This window comes from Rhea americana, unplaced genomic scaffold (assembly GCF_003343005.1).
Source record: "Rhea americana isolate MKP2758 unplaced genomic scaffold, rheAme1 scaffold_10, whole genome shotgun sequence".
Taxonomy (NCBI): domain Eukaryota; kingdom Metazoa; phylum Chordata; class Aves; order Rheiformes; family Rheidae; genus Rhea; species Rhea americana.
In genome coordinates this window covers 6,411,872-6,431,127 of record NW_028185039.1, presented here as the reverse complement: position 1 = coordinate 6,431,127, position 19,256 = coordinate 6,411,872, and the positions used below count along the sequence as shown (strand labels likewise).

General features: G+C 38.0%; 2 protein-coding genes across 4 annotated transcripts in view; one reads left to right on the top strand and one right to left on the bottom strand.

Annotated features, from left to right (window-relative positions):
• The first annotated feature begins 597 nt into the window (after positions 1–597).
• Positions 598–7,246, top strand: NTAN1 (N-terminal asparagine amidase). 2 transcript variants are annotated; one of them, XM_085302712.1, is made up of 9 exons: positions 598–760; positions 882–947; positions 1,660–1,768; positions 2,902–2,975; positions 4,307–4,360; positions 5,341–5,394; positions 5,974–6,071; positions 6,610–6,723; positions 6,895–7,246. In XM_085302712.1, the coding sequence occupies exons 3-9, from the start codon at positions 1,725–1,727 to the stop codon at positions 7,072–7,074; spliced, it is 618 nt and encodes a 205-aa protein (XP_085158838.1). In that variant the 5' UTR covers positions 598–760; positions 882–947; positions 1,660–1,724; the 3' UTR covers positions 7,075–7,246. The 2 variants fall into 2 exon arrangements, with proteins under 2 accessions (XP_085158838.1, XP_085158848.1); XM_085302722.1 differs by having other exon boundaries at positions 598–772.
• A 1,363-nt stretch (positions 7,247–8,609) lies between these two features.
• The window catches only part of PDXDC1 (pyridoxal dependent decarboxylase domain containing 1), a 32,501-nt gene continuing 21,854 nt past the window's right edge, over positions 8,610–19,256 (bottom strand). For both annotated transcript variants that reach the window (XM_085302698.1, XM_085302689.1), the window contains exons 15-23: positions 19,011–19,099; positions 18,175–18,280; positions 16,872–17,043; positions 16,113–16,231; positions 14,960–15,081; positions 12,801–12,893; positions 12,606–12,702; positions 11,222–11,326; positions 8,610–10,237 (exon numbers count right to left, since the gene is read on the bottom strand). In XM_085302698.1, coding sequence (XP_085158824.1) covers positions 9,975–10,237; positions 11,222–11,326; positions 12,606–12,702; positions 12,801–12,893; positions 14,960–15,081; positions 16,113–16,231; positions 16,872–17,043; positions 18,175–18,280; positions 19,011–19,099 — 1,166 coding nt within the window. In that variant the 3' untranslated portion in view covers positions 8,610–9,974. The remainder of the gene's footprint in view (positions 10,238–11,221; positions 11,327–12,605; positions 12,703–12,800; positions 12,894–14,959; positions 15,082–16,112; positions 16,232–16,871; positions 17,044–18,174; positions 18,281–19,010; positions 19,100–19,256) is intronic.

Below are 19,256 nucleotides of genomic sequence, written 5' to 3'. Positions count from 1 at the left end.
GCTGCGGGGGGCGCGGCCGGCTGGGCTGGGGCGCGTCGGTGCTGCGTTCCCAGCGCAGGCCGCGGGGCGCCTCTGCGGGCGAGCGGCTGTGCGCAGGGGCGAGGCTCCTGCGGAAACCTGGGCGAGGCTCTGTGCAGCCACCTTGTCGGCGAGCCCCGCGGGGGAAGTCCGCTGCGTGCCGGGCGGTTCAGCGCGGAGCCGAGAAACGGCCGCGTCTCCATAACCCCCAGATAAATGCGCTGGACTGGCAGCAGGAGACTGAAGCTTTTGTATTTCAAAAGTTTCAAAGAAGAAGAAATCTGTTTCCTGTCATGATTTAACATCTAGGGTCTGGTATTATTGTCCACTGTAGTCTGGAGCACGTCATACAGCCCTTTCTGTACCTCCATATCATCCATAAAGCAGGGTAGGGCTTGTTCTTTGAGTGTTACTTTTGTTCATTTGTTTTTTTTTTTTTTTTCCCTTTTTGGCTGCAGTGATGGGATTTAAGGTGTCAGGAAAGTGAAAAATTCTCAAAAATTCAGAACACATTGAAATACAAAATGTGACTTGTTTTTCTCTGACTTGGCTCCCCTTGCTTTTCAGAGGTGATGTTTCTCTCAAGTAATGGACCCTGAGAATTCAGCCACTGTAGTCTCTATTATCATTTATCTTTAGGAAAAGGCAAAACTTCTTAGAAGTCAGCCTGCTCAAATTGTGGAACCCCGAGGTCTCCTATATGTCCAGCAGAGAGAATTTGCCGTGACAAGCCCAAAAGATGGTATGTAGGAAGGTAAAACGTTTTTTTATTGTTGCTGTTTTTTGTTTGTTTGTTTTTTTCCCCTACTGAAGCAGTGCATATGAGAGCAAAGTTCTTACTGTGTTTCTGTCCTTTAAAATAGGTTCTGTTTCCATTCTTGGCTCAGATGATGCAACTACCTGTCATTTGGTTGTGCTCCGACATACAGGTACCTTAAAGGATGTTCAGAACAAAACCTGTGTATTTGAAGTGATGAATCAAGGATCAATATTGGTTTATGCTGCATTAACAAAATAAATTGCAGTTATGTTTATGTAAACTTGAATCTCAAAAAGCTGTGTGATATATTAATAAAATGACTTCTTCGGAAGTCTAGTTTATTCAGCGTCAGAAGCTCCAGCACGTTACAAACTTAATCTCCTCTAGTGGCCGACAGGTAGTGACAGTTACTAGGTCCAGGCCATCTGCATATATAGGGGCTGATATTCAGCTGTTTGGACAGGGTTTGTGTGCTTCCTTGAAACAGCTAAAGTCCTACTAGGTTGGGAACTATCCTAGATCTCCAGCACTACCTGCAAGGTTTGGTAATAACAGAGGTTTGGTTCGTGTGAGGACCCTCACTACATTCCTGAATTTCTGACATTGGAGGTGTTGCCTGATCCTGAGTAGGAGGTTATTTGTACCCCTCCACATAACCTGATCTGATTCCTGAGTTGTACTGATTTTGTAATGAGGTGCATAAGGTGGTTACTGCTGCCTTCAGTCAGCCCAGCCCTTCTGCTGGAGGCTGTGTCCTTAGCAGGGGAAGTGCCGGATCTAGATCTCAATTACAGCTCATTGTAAGCTGACGCGTTAAATGAAGGTAGTGTAGCAGCCTCCAATTATGTAGTTAAGTAACTGTTTTCTCTTGTCTTCCTCAGGTAGTGGAGCTACCTGCTTGACGCACTGCGACGGATCAGACACAGAAGCTGAAGTGTCTCTCATCATGAGTTCAGTAAAATCTTTCTCTAACACCACAGAATACGGAAGGTCAGCTCTGCTCTTTTATTTCTTGTGTGCAGTTTTTTACAACAGTAACTGCAGTTTGTAAGATGGGGAATTTTGAATATGATCATATGGGTCTCAGGGTAATTGTGCAGGAAATATCTTTTGATCAAGGATTGTATATGAAATAAAAATTACTTCCTTGATTATTCTGAGAGTAATTTTTAGCAATAGCTTAAAATATGGTTCTACTCTGAGTAGTGTCTCTGTAAAAATGCCATTATGAGGTTTCACATTTACTGTCTCTCAGTGACTTCTATTTCAGATGTGTCTTAACTTTCCAAACAGATACTTTTGTATTTTATTTTTCTTCATAGACTATTGGTTTTGTAAACTCCTTTTGGGGTCTGAGAATCCATCTGGGATTTTTCTTGTCCTCACATTTGAAAAATCGAGCAAATCTCCCAAAACAGAATCCAGTTAACAAGATTCTTCCTGGATGTGCAGGAATCTTTTCATGTGTAGTTTGATAAGACCAAAAACTCAATGAAATTGGATGATATGGTCTCTAAAAGCTCATGATTTGGGTTGCCCAGTTTTGGAATGCTAAACCATGGCCTGGTTGTCAGGTGGTATATGCTCACTCTGGCTTTTTTTCCTTGTTTGAGACCTGTTTCCACCCACCCCCCAACTGATGTGGTCCCGAGTCATTTTTGTAGAAGTTTGGCTAAAAGGATCACAAACAAGACTGTCTTTACGCAGACACTTCTCAGGGAGGAACCTTGTGGCCCAAGATAGTTACGAGGAAGCTGCTGGAGCAAACTACTTCACACTTAACTAACCCTTTGCTGGGAAACGAAAAATTATTACTAGATTCAGGTCCAAACCTGAGACGCTGATCATTGGAGGTACCACTGGGTTAGACAGAATTGCATGTGTGTAAATGCCTCTTGAAGTTCCTTATTTGTGCTATTTCCTGAATGATTCCTGGAGTGTTCAGAACAGAATTACTGACCATAATTTGCAATATAATACAAATCAACGTGGTGCATGTGACTGTAACAAATGAAGCTTCTTGAATAATTGCTTTGCAATTTTGGGCTGGAAATTATTTTGTAAAGCTGTTTACTTTGGGGTGTCTTTTTAATTGCTGTTTCCTGTTATTCTATCTCTGTTAGGCTGGAAGTGCACCTAGTTGGAGGTTTCAATGATGATAGGCAGTTATCACAAAAACTTACTTATCAGCTTCTTAGTAAGTTCACGTTTTTTCCACTCTCGTATCCAAAAAGTAGTTCTGACTGGATTTGGGTAAGGTTTGATTGTAATCTGAACGTCCTATCACTTTATGAAAAGAAATCTGGATGTGTTTTGGAGGGTGCTTTCTCCTCCTGAGAACTTGGTGTGAAGAGGGGTTGGACTTCTGAGGCTTGCATATGGCCAGTGTGTGGGATGGAGGGTATTAACTTGGTAATTTGTTCATGGCTTACATTTGAGAGTGTAGAATTGGAGTGCAGTCAGCTGGGCTTGATTCCTGGCTCTGCTGCTGAGATACTGTGTGATTTTGGTTGGGTGTTTTGTTTGTCGTTGTCTAGATCTATGCATGTGGGTGACTTTGTTAGTTACTATTCATTTCATCTCTTAATGTCTGTGGTGGAATTTAATTACAGTTTGAAAGTGATTAAAAATGTTGTGTCTGTGTGAAATCTGTATTCTAAAGAAGTCACTGTGGAGCTTTGCAAACAAATCGGGAATGTAAGGTATTAGCTTAATCACTTTAAGTGCTCTGATTTGTTCACACTTTCCCAGTGTGGAGAGGCCTTGGCCACCACTGGTATTGGGAAGGGGCAGGGATACGTATCAGTGTTGGAGAGAGGTGGCAAAGGATGATAAACAGATTGGAGGAAAAGGAAAAGGGAACCAGCAAAGGTCCTGGCATGCACCCTTGTTGTCCTCTCATCTAGTGATTCCTGTTGTGTGTGTTGTACGTTGTGTGAGAGTTTTCTACAGGATAAAATACTTCGGTTAATAAGTTATTTTTCAGCTTTCCAATTTTCATGCACATAGTGTAACATTTAAAAGAACAATCTATTCCTATTAGAAGTTCAAAAAAAGGATTTTTGTTCTGGTGTGTGGGATGGTGAGAAGGAGAATTAAAATACATTTAATGAAAGATGGGGTTTGCTCACTATATATTTAACATTTTATGAACATACATTTAAATAGGAGCTGTTAGATTTGTAGAAAACGAATGGAGAGTATGTGATGCCACAGCTACTTTAAACCAGCATCAGTAAAAGAAATGGCACAATACCGTGTTTTTAGCATGCTTTTGCCATTACAAATGGCTACTCTTTGTAAATTCCTATTATGTATAGTAGCTGTGGCTTTATTTTATAGAAGTTAGTTTGAAACATGTCTGCAAACTACTCTTTGCTCTGTTGCCTGTTCTAGGAACAGTGCATTAGGTACTCTGTGCACAGCTACTCTGCAGTGCGCAGCACTGATAATGCCCCCTCGTCTATATACAGCACCTGCTTTGCCACCAGTCAGTTTTATACATTGCTGCTATCCTTGTTGCTGTAGGAGCATTTGATCTCCAACCAGATGATGTTCATTTAGTGACTTTCTGCGTAACAGGTAAGAAAATGTTTCCTTGTCTTTTAAAGTATCTGTAGTCATTGAAATCAAAGTACAAGGCTCTTCGCAGGCACAGCTTTATCTCTTCTGTGAGGAAAAGCAGTACAGTTCTTACATACTAATCGTTTTAATTTGTTTTTGCTGGGAGTGTGCAGTGGTGTCAAATAGGCAACACAGTGGCAATGTCTCTCCTTACCAAGTGCTGCTGGAATTCAGTTGATGGTAGGACCTGCGATCATTATTGGCTTATTTCACCTCCTTTGTCCTGTGGAAGGAGACTGTATGTCTATGAATATCTTGAGAGGCAGCTGAGAAAATATGCTGACTCTTGATGTTAGGTCTTCCTCCCTGCAGTTTTGAATGAATTCATAATATGTAAAGCTGCATAAAGGCAGGAATAACTTCCTTACCTTGCATTCAGGTCATGGTATTTCCACCATCTTTGCATTTTAACACAGTTGGTAACTTGCATCTTTGAAACATGGTGTCATAGAAATTTTGCATTGTGAGTTTTTTATTTTTCCCTGTAAATTGCCTCCTCATAAAACATGACCGGAATAGTCCCTAATGTTACTAGATAAAAAGCACTACTCTAAGTCCCTTCTTTTTCCACATCTCGTTTAGGAAATGGATAATTTTGCTAAGAAATAGCACTCGCAAGACTTTTTTGATGTGGTTAAATGTTGGTAAAATAGGAGCTACTTCATACCTTTAATTTCACTCTATTGAAATGGAACCATTACTTCTCTATCTGATTTGATTTTTATCCTCGTGACCTGTAGGCTCAGAGTGAACACTTACTTAAAATGCTTTTCATTTTCAACCTACACAAGACTTTCCTCAGGCATCCTGGTTTTTATATTTTCTTATTCAACCTCATGTATATTTTTCTTTAATACATACAACAAAATGAATGCCCCAGAAAAGAAATCCAAAGTCATGGGTTTGAGGTGGTAGTACTTGCTTGTTTTTTCTTACAGAACTAAATGACAGAGAGGAAAAGGATATTCACTTTCCAATCATTTATGGAATAGGTGAGTTAAGTTCGGTTATCTTTTTGTAATTGGATTGCTTTTCAAATTCTGATAGTAAATAGCTTGCCTTTAATGACTAGTAAAGCCAGTTCTAAAAGTTAAGGAGTGCTTTTTTGAGATGTACATGGAAACAGAGTAAGGTTTTTCTTTGGGTACCACTGCCTGACACACGCACATGGGAGTATTTGTGTACAAATGCAAACAACAGATTTGTTTTTCGATTTAACTGGCTTTATGATTTTGACCAATGTCAAATTCTGCAGTAACCTTTGGTTAGAATTTAACTTTCTTTTCACTGTTTACTTTTATTGTTTCTTTTCTAATTGCTTTTAGTATCCTCGAAAGTCTTCATCCAGAGTATTGACGTACTGTCAAAACAACACTGAAAATAAGTAGAAATAAGCTATCATAGGCTAAGAGGTCTGGGGTACTGAAAAATACAAGGATAGTATTTGATACATTCTAAAACTTGCTTCTGCTTGCCTGAAACTTAGTAGTGTTGGGGTCCTGGGCTTTTTAAACAAGTGATTTGGAGGAGTTGGTAGTTTCTTTAGTTATCTTTGTTTTATTTTCTCCCAGCTGTGAATGTTAAAACAGCAGAGATTTTCCCTGCAACGTTCCCAGAGAAAGGGCCAGATGAGGATTTGCGTTCAGCCCACACCTTAATGGGAGCATCGGTGAGTTTTTTTAAAAAAAAGCATTTTTGGTGGAATACCAGTTAGGGGCAGTGAGGTGTCAAATGTGAGAATACTTTGGTACTCTTCTGTCAGTAACAAAAGAGGTAAGAAAGACAGTGGGAGGGAAGCAAAGGATAGTGATGGAGATCAAACCACTTCTGAGCTTTCAACTACGAGGCCAGTGCTTAGAAGCACAGAGTTCTTTCACATGGTGTTATGACTTCAGTAGGATGGATAACTTACATAAAGAGATTCAGGTCATGGGCATCCTCTCAGCAGTATTTTCCAATACTGAGCTTCTTGTTACAGTTGAGAGGGAAGTTTAATGTCTTGAATAGTGTAAATCCAGTACTGTTATTTTGTCAGAATAATTGGCTAGTCCTAATGGAATAGGAATGAAGTCTGGCTGAACAGGCACTGAGTAGGTCTAGGACAGAAGCTGCAGCTAAGGGCTTTCAGATCAAGTGGATTTGCTCTCTTCTATATAGAGAGTTGTCTAATATTGAGGTTCCCTGCAATCTGTTCTGTGTCACTACAGTTGACTAACATTTATGATGCAAAGATGGAACAACTACATATTGGACCTTATTTTTGGAGGCCTTTCCCACATGTGGACTTCTGGTTGGAACAAGATGATCAACAGCTCTTACAGGTAACTGAAACTTTTCTTAATCTAGTTGAGTGCAGAGATGGATATAGTCTGTTAAATTTTTTCTTAGTATACTGCTGGAAAAGGTGGAAAATAATCTTATTAAAAGCAAGAATAATTGAGAACTTCATATTCTGCATCTTAAACAGCTCTTGCTACTATCTTGTTTTTCAGAACCTTTCCACATCGCCACTGGCTGAGCCACCCCATTTTGTTTCCCACATTAGATCTACATTAACATTTTTAAAAGAACACCCATTTCCATCTCATTCCCTGTTTCCTGATAGGAAACCTCGCATCTACAAAAAAAATGAAGAAGGGTTGTGGGAACAGGTTTGTTCTGACAAGATTTAACCTGGAGATCAACGCTAACTGTTTTGGGGAAGTATAGCCTTGCCAGAAGAGCAATTTGCTGTGCAAAAAAAAAAAAAAATATATATATATAAAAAAAGTATTTCTGGTAAAAAATGGCTTTTCAAAATAAAATTATTTTGGCAGAAAAATTTGGCTTTTTCTGCACTACTTACTTACATGTCTGACTTATTACTACTTTGATGAGGATTTTTCTGTTGGTTTTACATAATCCTGTGTAAGGTTTCACTGTTTTGCTTTGGTGCTAGCAAGGTCTTCCCAGATCATGAAATACTTTGAAACTGAACCTGATAATTAACTTACATTTGCTGTTTTAAACCATTTTTTTCTTTCAAAACCTAAGCTGGTTGATTTTTGGGACTAATTCAAGATACTTCTGTCTTTCCAAGTGACTGGTGAGATATGATCAGCCTTAATGAATTGCATTAAACATGCAGCCATGTCAGTTGATGTAGCCAGGCACAGTAGAAACCTTTCAAACTGGACTCTAAGTCAGTCACAGTTTTACTAAGCAGCAGAATTCTTAGGTAAATTGCTGGAAAAAAATGTCCTTTTTAGTGGGGGAGGGGAATTTTCCTTCTCATTGTTTCTATAGGTCTAGGGTCAGTCGTCAAACCAGGACCAAGACATGCAGGAGCTGTAAGTCATTCCTCATGATTGGTTAATAATTTGTCTAATTTAACATAGTCTTGTCATAGTCTCGTTTCCCAAACTGTTTTAAACTGAAAGGTTGTAAGATACAGGAGAAAGTAAGTCTCTCTCCAGCCCTATCCACATGTTACATTTGTCTTAACATTTGTATATATTTTTTATATTTGTCCACACTGGGCAGTAGCATCACTTCAGTTCTCAGTGAACTCCCAGTGCTACTTCATCCTCACTGAGAGAATTACTGCTGTTAAAAAACCACGGCTTCGTTGCAGGTATAGCTCCATGTTGTCAAATGCCTTCATTGTAGCTGCTTGGTTTCTGTTGCTGTAAAACTGCACTTTGATTAGCATAGATTGAGAGGTAGCAGTACTGAGAAATTGAGTCATGATGGCGATTTTTTTTCCTTTTTAGAAAACATTTCTACACAAAGCAAAAAAAAAAAAAAAAAGGTTGCTTATACTTAATGCTTACTGAAACTTTCTTCAATAGTAACTTAAATCAAGAGTAGTAATTTGAAGAATCTTTATTGAAACATTTAGGTAGTATTTAAAGAATGAAGCTCATTCCAACAAAACTACTGGTTTAACAATTCCAAATATAAAAACATTAAAAATTAATCTTTATGGTGATAATTTTATCCCCAACAGATTACTTATATTAACATACTTCATTGCACCAAAGAAACTGATAAGGAAGACCAGTCAACTTCATTGTTTTTGCACTTAGAAAAATTGCACTCAGATTAACATAAATTACCCCAACAGCAAAATTAAGCTTGTTTATACCTTCCCAGCCCCACAGAATCTAGAAGCTGAAAGTCAGGTCAGGTGACAGTACAATTAAAAAAAACAAAAAGCTTTCAGATTATCAAAGTCCTGCTACCACTGCAGCTTTCATGGTATTGATTTATGTGTTTGGGGGGATTGGGAGGGGAAAAAAAAAAAAAAACAGGTTACAGTACTTGTTTCCAGTTCTGCAGGGGTGGTGGTGGGGGGAGGGAGTAGGACTTAGATTTTTCCCAAAATCAGATGCATTGGAGAAAAAAAAAAAGCTTTTCCTAAAGTTTCCCTACCCAAAGAAACTATTGCAAGCTCAGAAAACTTGCAGCAAAGTGACTAAGATGAAGATAATTCAGTAAGGAACAAAGAGAGACTTTTACACTTTAGTTTTTGATGTAGTCAAAGATTATCTTGTGCATTAAACAGTCCTAGAGATGATATGAACTTGTGCTGTAGTGTAACTAACCTATATAATTTCTTTGAATCTGTACAAGTTCTACCATAGTTAAGTTACTGTTGTTCAAAAGTAAGTAAGTAAGAAAGAAGTGTTGAATCATCACAAATGTGTTGGTTTTCCAAGCTTTACTAACAAGTATCTTTAAAAATACACAACAGAAAAAACCTCCAGTTACACTATATAAATGCGTTTGATAAGATTTGATTTACAAATGGCGTGCAAAGGAAAAAATAATGGTATGATAATGATTCCTTTCAGAGGTGGAAGCAAGAAGCCATTTAGGCATGCACTATTGCTTTCTAAAAGGCTTACAACTCCGTAACTTAGTCCCCACTGTATCTAGGATCTTAGCTGAATGAGTCAATTCATACAACAGACAGGAAAAAAAAATGGTTGATGGAAAAAGTACTTTTCCGTGACTTGTATATACATAGGTATCCATCCTTAATATACACTGCACCACAACTGTTTGGCAATATTCTGTATAAGGGTAAAAAAAGCAAAATACAGCTAGTATGCCTAAGTAGATTTTTGCAATAGAGGTTAAACTGAATTTTAAATATAAAAGGTGAATAATTAACAGATTTTTTTTAAATATATTCACATAAAATAAGATCATTTTACAGTTACTGGGCGCAATTGTATGCTTAATTTTGTGTATGGCTGATCAATTTGTTAGCAACTATTTTTATGCTTAGAATCATACAGGAGTTACATAACTGCCAGTTTTTTGACAAATGTTTCACGCAGTTAATGAATTGCACTATTACTTTGGTGATACTGACGTATTAAAGCAACTGTAACAAGTGTATAGTAAGACAAATCTGTCCTGTTGGGGGAGAAGTTTTATATTTGTGCAAAATCCCAGTTAATAAGTTACAGTAGTTGTTACTGTACTAGTGTGTGGCACTGTTCACATTTTAAATGCATCTTTAATACCCTGCCTCCCAGGGCATGTGATTCCCTTGCAAAGTCTAAAAGCCAGAGTGTGGATTTTATCTTTGACTTCCTTGTTCCTCTGCCTTAGCGCAGTCATTTGGTGATTTGTCACTTTGAATGGTGTCAGTTTCTGTGTGTGTTGCCTGTGCCGCCTCCCGCTGCTGCTCTGTTTTTTCTGTATCCAAATGCTCTTGTTCTTGACCGGGAGGGAAAGCAGGGGGTCTCTGATCTATCTTCTCCAGGTCATCACAGTGACTCACTGAGCTAGTCTCACTGAATGCATCAGAACTTCTTAAAGATCTTTTAAAAATTTTTTGACCTGTAAAAATTCAAGAATACAGTACTAGGTAAGGCAGCAAATGCAAAGTGTAGTATAGACAAGTTATATTTTGAAAAACATATTCAAAGTTTACAACTGCAAAGAAATAGATTTTATTTGGTGCTAACTTGCATCCTAAATGTAAATACTTGCTCACAATTACAGATATATGCAAGTCAAAATAGCCCATGCTATTTTGTCATGTGTAAACAAAGTCTCAGTTAAGTTTCAGGTGAAAACCCACATTGTCAGCATGCACAGTGAAATTTTTTTACTGTAAAAAAAGTCACAACAGAATCGTCCCTCAGGAAAGATTTCTGGTGGGAAACAGATGATCCTAGGCAGAAAGCCAACCAGACATAAGTGTTAAGTTAAAACAATATAGCTTCCCTGCCAGTCAGATCTATATTAATTACTAATATCACTACAAGGAAAATGCCATATATTTAATAGCTTTTCACCCTAGAATGACTTTGTCTCCAAAATACTAGCTAGCAACAGAAATGCAGTTGCTCAAAGTTGCTTCACTGTGCTTGAGCAGGGGGGTTGTACTAGATCTCCAGAGGTCCCTTCCAACCTTAACCATTCTGTGAAATATATCCATATACATTACTTGTTTACCTGCTAATTTCTAAAAGTCAATAGTCTTATTTTAATATTCATGATTCACAGATTGTTTATTTCATGTAATATTCATGAGGAAGATTCTAGGCTTCAAAGGCAGTTGTTAATTCAGGGGATAAAAATCTCCCATAGTCACAGAAGGACTTTTTGGGAAAACAGATTAGGGTGGTGTTCCATGCCAAATTTAAATGAAAGTTTTAAGGGAGGACTTAGTTTCAAGTTACTTTAAGTGTTCTAATTCCAAATACTATGTAACATGGAAGACCATGCTGATCTTACTGTACCACATAACTTGGATTTGTACTTGGGCCAGAATATTTTAGCAGCTTTTAGGAGTAAAACTAAGGAGAAAAAACTTACCAGGAAGTCTTCGCTTTGCAAGGCTGGATGTAGGCGTGGGTGGTGGAGTAGTGCCTGTCCCTTGGGCTTTGGATACATATGTAGATTCTGTGGATTCTAGAGAGCCTGTGGGGAATAAAAGCATAGCAGTAGTAAACTGCATGTAACACCAACTAGTAAGTTTTCATCTGTATTTAAAAGGTATGTAGCAAGCTTATGTTTAATATGTAATTCCAAAACTGCATGTGCCAACTTGGAGCTGAAGCTGCCACTCCAGGGTAGCAGATTTCTGAGCACCCAGGGACATGGGTATTGAGACTACAAGACAGATGAACAGAGCCTCCCTGGCACTCACTGCACAATGCTGCTACAATCCAATATTCTTCTTTCCCTTCCTCTACTAGAGACTTGACACATCCCTAGCTGCAAGCTACGCAGCTGCTCCGAGTGGCTACAAGTGGGGTGAGAAATTCCCAAGGAAACCTTGCTGTTCTCTGTCACAAGAACCTCCCAGTCAGTGAATCAAAAATCCAAAAGGGAGGAAGATCCCAAATGCAGCAGAAAGCTAGGAAGAAAGGCTCTTTTAACACACACAGAGAGGCTACTGTTCTAGATCTGACATTCTTCTGAGTTCGGGAATGTTAAGACTTCCTTTTTTACAGTGAAGGTTTATGATTCCAGAGAGCATTAGGCTAGTATATCACCAAGAATGAAGTAGAAGCTATAGAGAGATCTTTTCACATCAAAACAATCATCAGTTATAGATGGATCCAAATAGAACAAATATTCTTTTACGCTGTAAAAAAAATTCCATTCATTACTGCCTCCCACAAAGCCATGTTCATATAAGGCCTCAGTTTTAGCCCGTGCTTTTTATGAGACGCTTCATTATTTCAGCCTGCAAACTGGTACTTTATCAGTACAGCAATAGTTAAGATGATAGCTGAATTCACATTTGAGTAGCACAGCAAAACAGGTGAGTGACACTTTGCAAGCACTCTCAAGCAGACACACGTGCACATACATGGAAGGAATGTGCTAAGACTTGAACACGGCCTATCCTGCAAGCTTGTGCATTTATAAATGTAGCATAAGTAAGTCCCCAAGAATATATGCTTTTGCGGATCCAAAAGTCATATAATGATTCCTCTCTTAATAAATGACAGTGTTGAATACAGCTTTTTTTAAATGTGATTCAGTATGCAAAAACAAAATGAAAACTAGGCAAGTGAACTTAGAAGGCTTTCTCATTGGGTATTAGAGAAGTGGTGAAGAGGCTGTTCTTTTACATCCTGAGGGTGGATTATGTCACTCATGTACAGATCAGCACAAGCAAATCTGTTGAATTATAGTACAAAATTGGAAACATTTAGCAGAATATGGCTGCAGATACACTTCGTCCTACCTGCCGTTAAATTAAATGTTCTTCCCTTTGGTGAAGCTTGGAATGGAGAAAACCAGTTCAGCACAGAGCCTACTACAGGAATTTGTCGTAACAGTCCCTGTAAAGTACACAATTGAACACTGTGTGGTGAACAAGCCCTCTATGTTGTCACAAGTTATTACAAGTTACCTCAATAACTAATTTTTATAGCCTTACCTCTTCCAGAAGTCGTTCTTCATTTGCTTTCTGAAGCTGAAGTTGTGCTTCCTGAATCCCTTTTCTAACAACTTCAGTCATGTTTTCCAATAGCTAATAAATAACAAAAATGATACATACATTATTTGGACTTGAAACTGTCTTTTCGGTTCAGGATTTGAAGATTTAACACAGTAGCCAGATTTTTTTTTTAAGTTTTAAAAAAAATATACCCAGAGGAGAGACTGCCTTTAACAGAGATGACACATTTTTCTTTTACTTGGAAATGAGCCTAACACCTAAATTTCTCAAAGGACTATTTAGCACATAAATGTGCCTCAGATGCACTGAAACTGATCGAACAATTTTTAGCTTTATCAGGTACAGTTTGACTTCCAGATGTGCCTTGGTCTGAACCAGCCTCACAGTCTTATTAAGAAGTCTGAACTGGAATCTGCCAGTCTAGCTACAGGCTCAGCCAGGTTTTTCAAATTTAATGTATGACTGCTAACCTGACTCCCGTGGCACAGGAAGCATCAGTGACCTCAAACACTGCAAAGAACAAGCTGCTTATTTAGAGCCTGCAGGGAGGATAAACTGTGAAAAACAAGAAATCCAAAAACAAAGCCACAATTTTGTCATGTGCAAAACAAGTGCCAATATGTGCAGTTTATGTAGGCTTTAATATCAAGCAGGCCCTAGATAACAGGCACTTGCTCCAAAAAGCAAAACAACTTGGGCCACTACCACTTGATAAAAACAAGAGGGACAAAGGCAAAGCTGCTCCTGTTCTCCGGGGCTGAGGCAACACAGGAATTCTTGCAAGACAGGCAGGAATCCTTCTGGTTTCTCTAGAGGTCTGACTGCTCTCTTCTAAATCTATCACTACATTTGCAGAGAGGATCATCACAGCAAGCTGAACACCTCACCTGTAACCCTAGTTACAGGGGGGCACACACGTGTGCATGCATGTCTGTGCACACGCAACAGAATTGCAGTTAACATACATGAAAGAGCCACTGTTTTCCTCTTGCAGTAACGATATTTCCATCCTGAATTTCTGCCTTTTTAGTGTACTTTACACTAACATATGCTTAAGGCTTGCTGATCCTGGAGCATTTTTCTCCTAAAAGTTTCTCTCTTGTATCAAAAGATCACTGATCTAAATGAGAGCGCCTCATTCTCACAGGTTAGTTCTGCTTCTCAATTTTTGGATCAAATGTGTAAGATCTTTATAGTACTACAGATTTATTCCAGCTGGATGCCAAGGACTCTGCCTTTCCAAGGTCCTCTACCACCTTTTTCCTCCTGAGAAGCTTCAGGATTCAAGACTGGCACATATTCCAAAATTCAGTTCCCAATCACTCAGCTACAACAGTTACAGAACTGAAACAACCCTGCAGCCAATCCACCTTTCAAATATCTCGCCCTCAAAAAGTGGGTAGAAAACAGTCTCCAGAAAACACTGTCAGAGAAAAAAAATTGTTGCTGAAGTGAACATTTCCATGGGCAGAAACATGCAAAGGATTTCTGAAGTTCAGTTTGTTTCTTAGGTGAGGAAGTGCCCAGTGATGGAGGTGCGAAAGGGTGGCCATTCATTCCCGCTGCAGTGCTGTTTAGCGGCAGGGAAAGTGCAGGTCACATAAGAGTTGTACTAGGTATCAAAAACTATGGATATTAATGAGTAAACCATAAATCAAGTAAATGCTTGTACAAAAAAGTCAGCATTATTACTTTAATGAATAATTTGTACATCTAGTTTCTAAGCTACTGATTCAAAAATTTCCACACATTTTAGGGCACAGCCTTATCCTATAGCTGATAGAAACTGTCGCAATCCCACTGCCTTTAGCAATGATGAGAAACACCACCAGCAAATAATGAACACCTCCCCCTACTTTTTTGACAGCTTAAACAGCTGTAATAGAATGAGCTTATTTTCAGTACAATTGCAAGTTTGCCATTAGAATTACTGAGCACAGGAGCATGAGCATAAATCAGGATATCCTCAGAATATCATACTCCTATAACAAAAGTTCTCATTATGTGGACACAAATCATTACTTCCACAGTAATTAATACAGTTTGTTGTTGGCAAGTACAATTTAGAAAGAACAAGAGTGTCCTTAAGCCCATATGAAAAAAAAGGTGCTGAAATACTATGATTTATTAATACATACTCGTGAATTTTCTTCAATTTCTCTGCCTGTTGCTGCAATGGTTTCAACTAGCTCGGACACATCCAAATCCTCAGTTACCATGCCAATATAAATGCAGTTCTTCTCCCCTCCAAATTCTGGACCTACGAATAAAGGAATTAAGCATTTGTCATGTATGAAGTGCATTCAATCAAAATAGGTACTGCACACGTTTGTGTGCATGTACATGCACAGAGGCCCTTATATGCCCCTTGCCACATACTTCAGGAATTAAGTGCAATATTGGCATATGTCTAAATTATGCAAGCCATAAAAAGCTCAGTTCTGTTGGTCTTCAAAGAGAGAAAAGAAAACCAACCACATCTAATCAACAAGACTACTTGATACTTCATACAGATAAGGAGTTACAGAACAAAAAGCACTGTTAAAAATGCTTGATACATTTTTTTTTGCATCTACCAATTATTTGGTTCCACAGTTCTATGGCACTTGAACAGCTTTTGAAGCCAAATAGAAAGGATCAGAGCTATGAGTAAGCAAAATTAATACACTGTGACATTATTACCAGTGAAAGCGCTACTAATTATCACAAAAGTCACCTGAAGCTTTTGATCTAGCCACAAAGCGCAGTGAACCAGCCAACAGCTTTTGAATGAGATTTGCATTTCACTACAAGCAACACTAACTTAGACCTCTTTCCTGTGTGGTATGTATTTTAACATTTTTAGTGCATTTTAGATGTGTTCCACTCAGCACAGCATCAAAACTTACTCTTCGTTAGTGCGCAGCACCCAAAACCTCTTTGATTTTCTTATTTCATACAATGGAGATACTTCCCCTCCTCATTCTTTAGAAAGGGGAACACTGAAGCTTTTCTGCTTTCTGACAAAGAAACCCTTTTTGGTCAAGTTGATCATACTTCAGTTTTCACAAGTATTTCTGCAACTACTCCACCTTGCTCATACTACTGAGCACACCTCCTGCTTTACATTAAGTTTTCCAACTGAAATAGTGGCAAGGAGGAGACAAAGTTACAGATGTTTTTAGAGTAACTATACAGCAGTGTAATTTTACATTTATCACAACAATCTACGTTCAAGTAACCTGTTGCAGTGTAACAGGGCTAATAAGATGATTCTTAGCTTAAACTAAGTTTATTTAATAGTGTAGTTACCCAAAGAAAAAAACAGATCCGATTCCAGTTCATTTAGTTTTTTCAGAAGTTCTGTGTTAATTTTTTCTAATTCTTTTTCTTGTTTGTCATCATTCTTCCCATCACTGTGATAGCTGTATCTTCAAAAGCCAGAAGACAGTAATTTTACTTTACAGAACATACATACAAAAATATATAAACAGATCTGTACCTCTAGCATGTTTCTACAAACTAACATATTCTATGAAACCAAAAAGTGAGAGCAACACGACAGCTTAAATTAACAAGGTTATCAGCATTTGTAAGCAGAGATTTTGGGTGGGGAGGTTCCTGCTGCAAATTTGGCTGAATACAATGGATTTTTAGGTAATATATTGATTATACACAGACTGTTCCAATTATAGAGAAGCCTTCCCAACAGGCTATATGATCAAATGATCAGAATAGAAACTTGATTTTCTTGGCAAGTGAATTAATCCCACTGAAGATAAAAATACATGCTACATTTGGCTATATACGGTAGGATCCACCTGCATTTTACAGTACCATCTGACAGATCCACAGGCTGCTTCCAGCATTAGAATTGTTGCCCTAGTTTTGCAAAAACAGCTCTTCATTTTCTTACATTGCTTACTCTGTATTTTTCTTATAAAGAAAATGGCTTCTTGTTTAATAGCACTCAAAAGCTTCAACTGAGTGCAAAGAAGAGATAACCAGCAAACAATACATCCAAATCACTACTCAAAGGACCACGAATTCCTTTCTGTTAATGCACTTTACCTTACAACACCTAATCCTGGCCAGCTGAGATCTTCAACATACAGCAGGCCTACTGTTCTTTTTACTTCTTGCTCAAATTCCTCTCTCAGTTGCAGTGTACTTGTCAGCACTGGTATCTTCATTTTTAAGCAGTCTACTAACTGATCAATATCTTGTATTTCAGTTCCTAAAACTGAAGAGCTGGTATGTTAGTAGGTGATAAACATGAACGAACATACAGATTACTTGTATTTAATTCACACGTCTGTTTGTAAAGAAACCACTTTACAAGCCAATTCTAATATAACTTAGAAGTAGTATAAAGTTATCTTGATCTACATATAAAAGTCTTTTCTTCAGTAAGCTATCCATTGATACATCAAAACAGCCAAAAATTTCTGAAAAATAAGCTAGTATAAAGAAGGATTTTTCTTATGTTACAAATTAATAAGGGCTAGACCCTTTGTTGTTATGTCAGCAGCTAGTGCCAGAAAAGTCTCTTGTCCCATAGTCAAACCAATAATGAATTAGCCCCTACTCTGTTCAAGAACTGACAGCATCACTAAGTAATATTACTCTAAAATTTAATTTTCTATGTACACCAGCATCCTCACACGTGAGCATCACGGTATTTTGATAGTTTTAGCTGTTCACCCCACCTCAGAGTTATCACAGCTAAAAGGAGACATCATGCTTCAGCTGAGCCCCAACAAGTTCCTCTGTGCATATACTGAATCTACACAAAGTATCTACATGGTGCTAGCTTAAACATCAAGTTTAAGACACCTTCCATAAATCACTTCTTCACCTCCCCACACACATCAGTAGTTACAAAAAACCCCCAGAGCTTTAGTAAATAATTCTAGTTAATTACTTATATTTAAACACCAGATCCATTCCAGTGTCTAAACACCTGTGTAAGAAAAGTCAAGTATCTTCTCCTTAACACCAGTTAAGCAGCTGAGAGAAGAAACAATGAGGATGATTCATCCCTGATATTTCTTTTTATAACTGTTAAAAACAGAGCTCCTCCCCTTGCTTTTCCTAATGAATTTAAAAATAATCAGTAAAAGTCTGTCTCTGCAGATGTAGTGAGGCTATGTCAGGCAGAATAGCTGATGCAACTGCTGCCAAGGCATGGCAGAAGGCTGAAGCTGAGATAGGTTTATCTAAACCTATTTAAATTCAAGATAAGAAAAATCCTCACCATGGGAGAATATAGTAAAGAGTTTCTTCAGCATACTTACTTTTATATCAGTAGATTGTTGTACACTTTTAATGACAAATTCCGTTTTTACAAATGGTTGAATTAAGTGAATGTTACCTGCAGAAGTCATTAATGGGCTGAAACGCACACATGTGCCTTCATCTTCCAGTTCCACCACATCGACTCCACTGGCAGGAACCAGCTGTGCCAGCTGCTCTCCTAGCTGAAGGAATCAGCACAGTTAAAGAAACAAAGAGCACAAACCTCCTGTAGTCACTGATTCAGGTTAGACTGTTCCCAGAGTTTAGATGAACTGCATGCTAAACAGTTTTCTCTGAATTTCTCAAAATTCTAGCTATTTCTTGCAGCAAGAGTATGTTAGCTTGCTGGTAGTAAAACAAAGTTGGACATATACTTGAAGTTTTCACATTTTTAAGCAAGCTATGAATGTTAAAAGTCAGAAGTTTCTTCAACACTATCATCACATGAAGTAAGCCAGGATTACTAAGCAACTACTCCAAAACAGTGATGCGCTTAGTTCTCTGAAAGTGCACGTTTCTAAAATTAAATCTTTTACGATCTGGAAAAGAAAATCTCTTTATGAATAGACAGACATTGTCAATGAGATATCAAGTTGATTAAAGAATTCTAAAGTTTCCAAATACACTTGCAAGCCTCTCCCATCCCCAAATTTCAACTGTTAAAAGTTCAAGATTCAGTAATAATTTCAGTAATAACTAACTTGTAAAATAATCACAAATGTGAAAACAACTGCACTTCAGAAACAAATTAATCTTTTTATTCAAAACGCGCACTAGTTTTTGCAAAGGGTAACAAATCAGAAATAACTACCAAGCTAGTTTAAGTTAGTTTTGTAATTACTGATGAACCCCTAGAAACATTCAACACTCATCACTTTTTTTTTTCCTAAAGAGAAAAACATCCATTCTTACCCACTGATTGAAAGTGTCATAAACATGTCTTTCATTGCTTATTAGGGGGTGCTGAATAGTTGAGGCCTGTGCAGCATGTGGGGTTTGATCTGAATCCAAAGATACAAGAATCACAGAAGTGGATTTTTATTTAATTAAATAAACAAAAGGCAACCTAAAATTTAGATAAAAGACAATTAAATTTCCTAGCTTAATGTAAAACATCTAAACTATGTATCACACCTCAAGAAAAATAAGGTGGGTTTT

Coding starts and splice junctions, on each gene's coding strand:
- NTAN1 (XM_085302712.1), top strand. CDS start 1,725: ATGAGTTCAGTAAAATCTTTCTCTAACACCACAGAATACGGAAG. Junction 4,361..5,340: donor AGTGACTTTCTGCGTAACAG/GTAAGAAAATGT, acceptor TTTTTCTTACAG/AACTAAATGACAGAGAGGAA. Junction 5,395..5,973: donor TCCAATCATTTATGGAATAG/GTGAGTTAAGTT, acceptor ATTTTCTCCCAG/CTGTGAATGTTAAAACAGCA.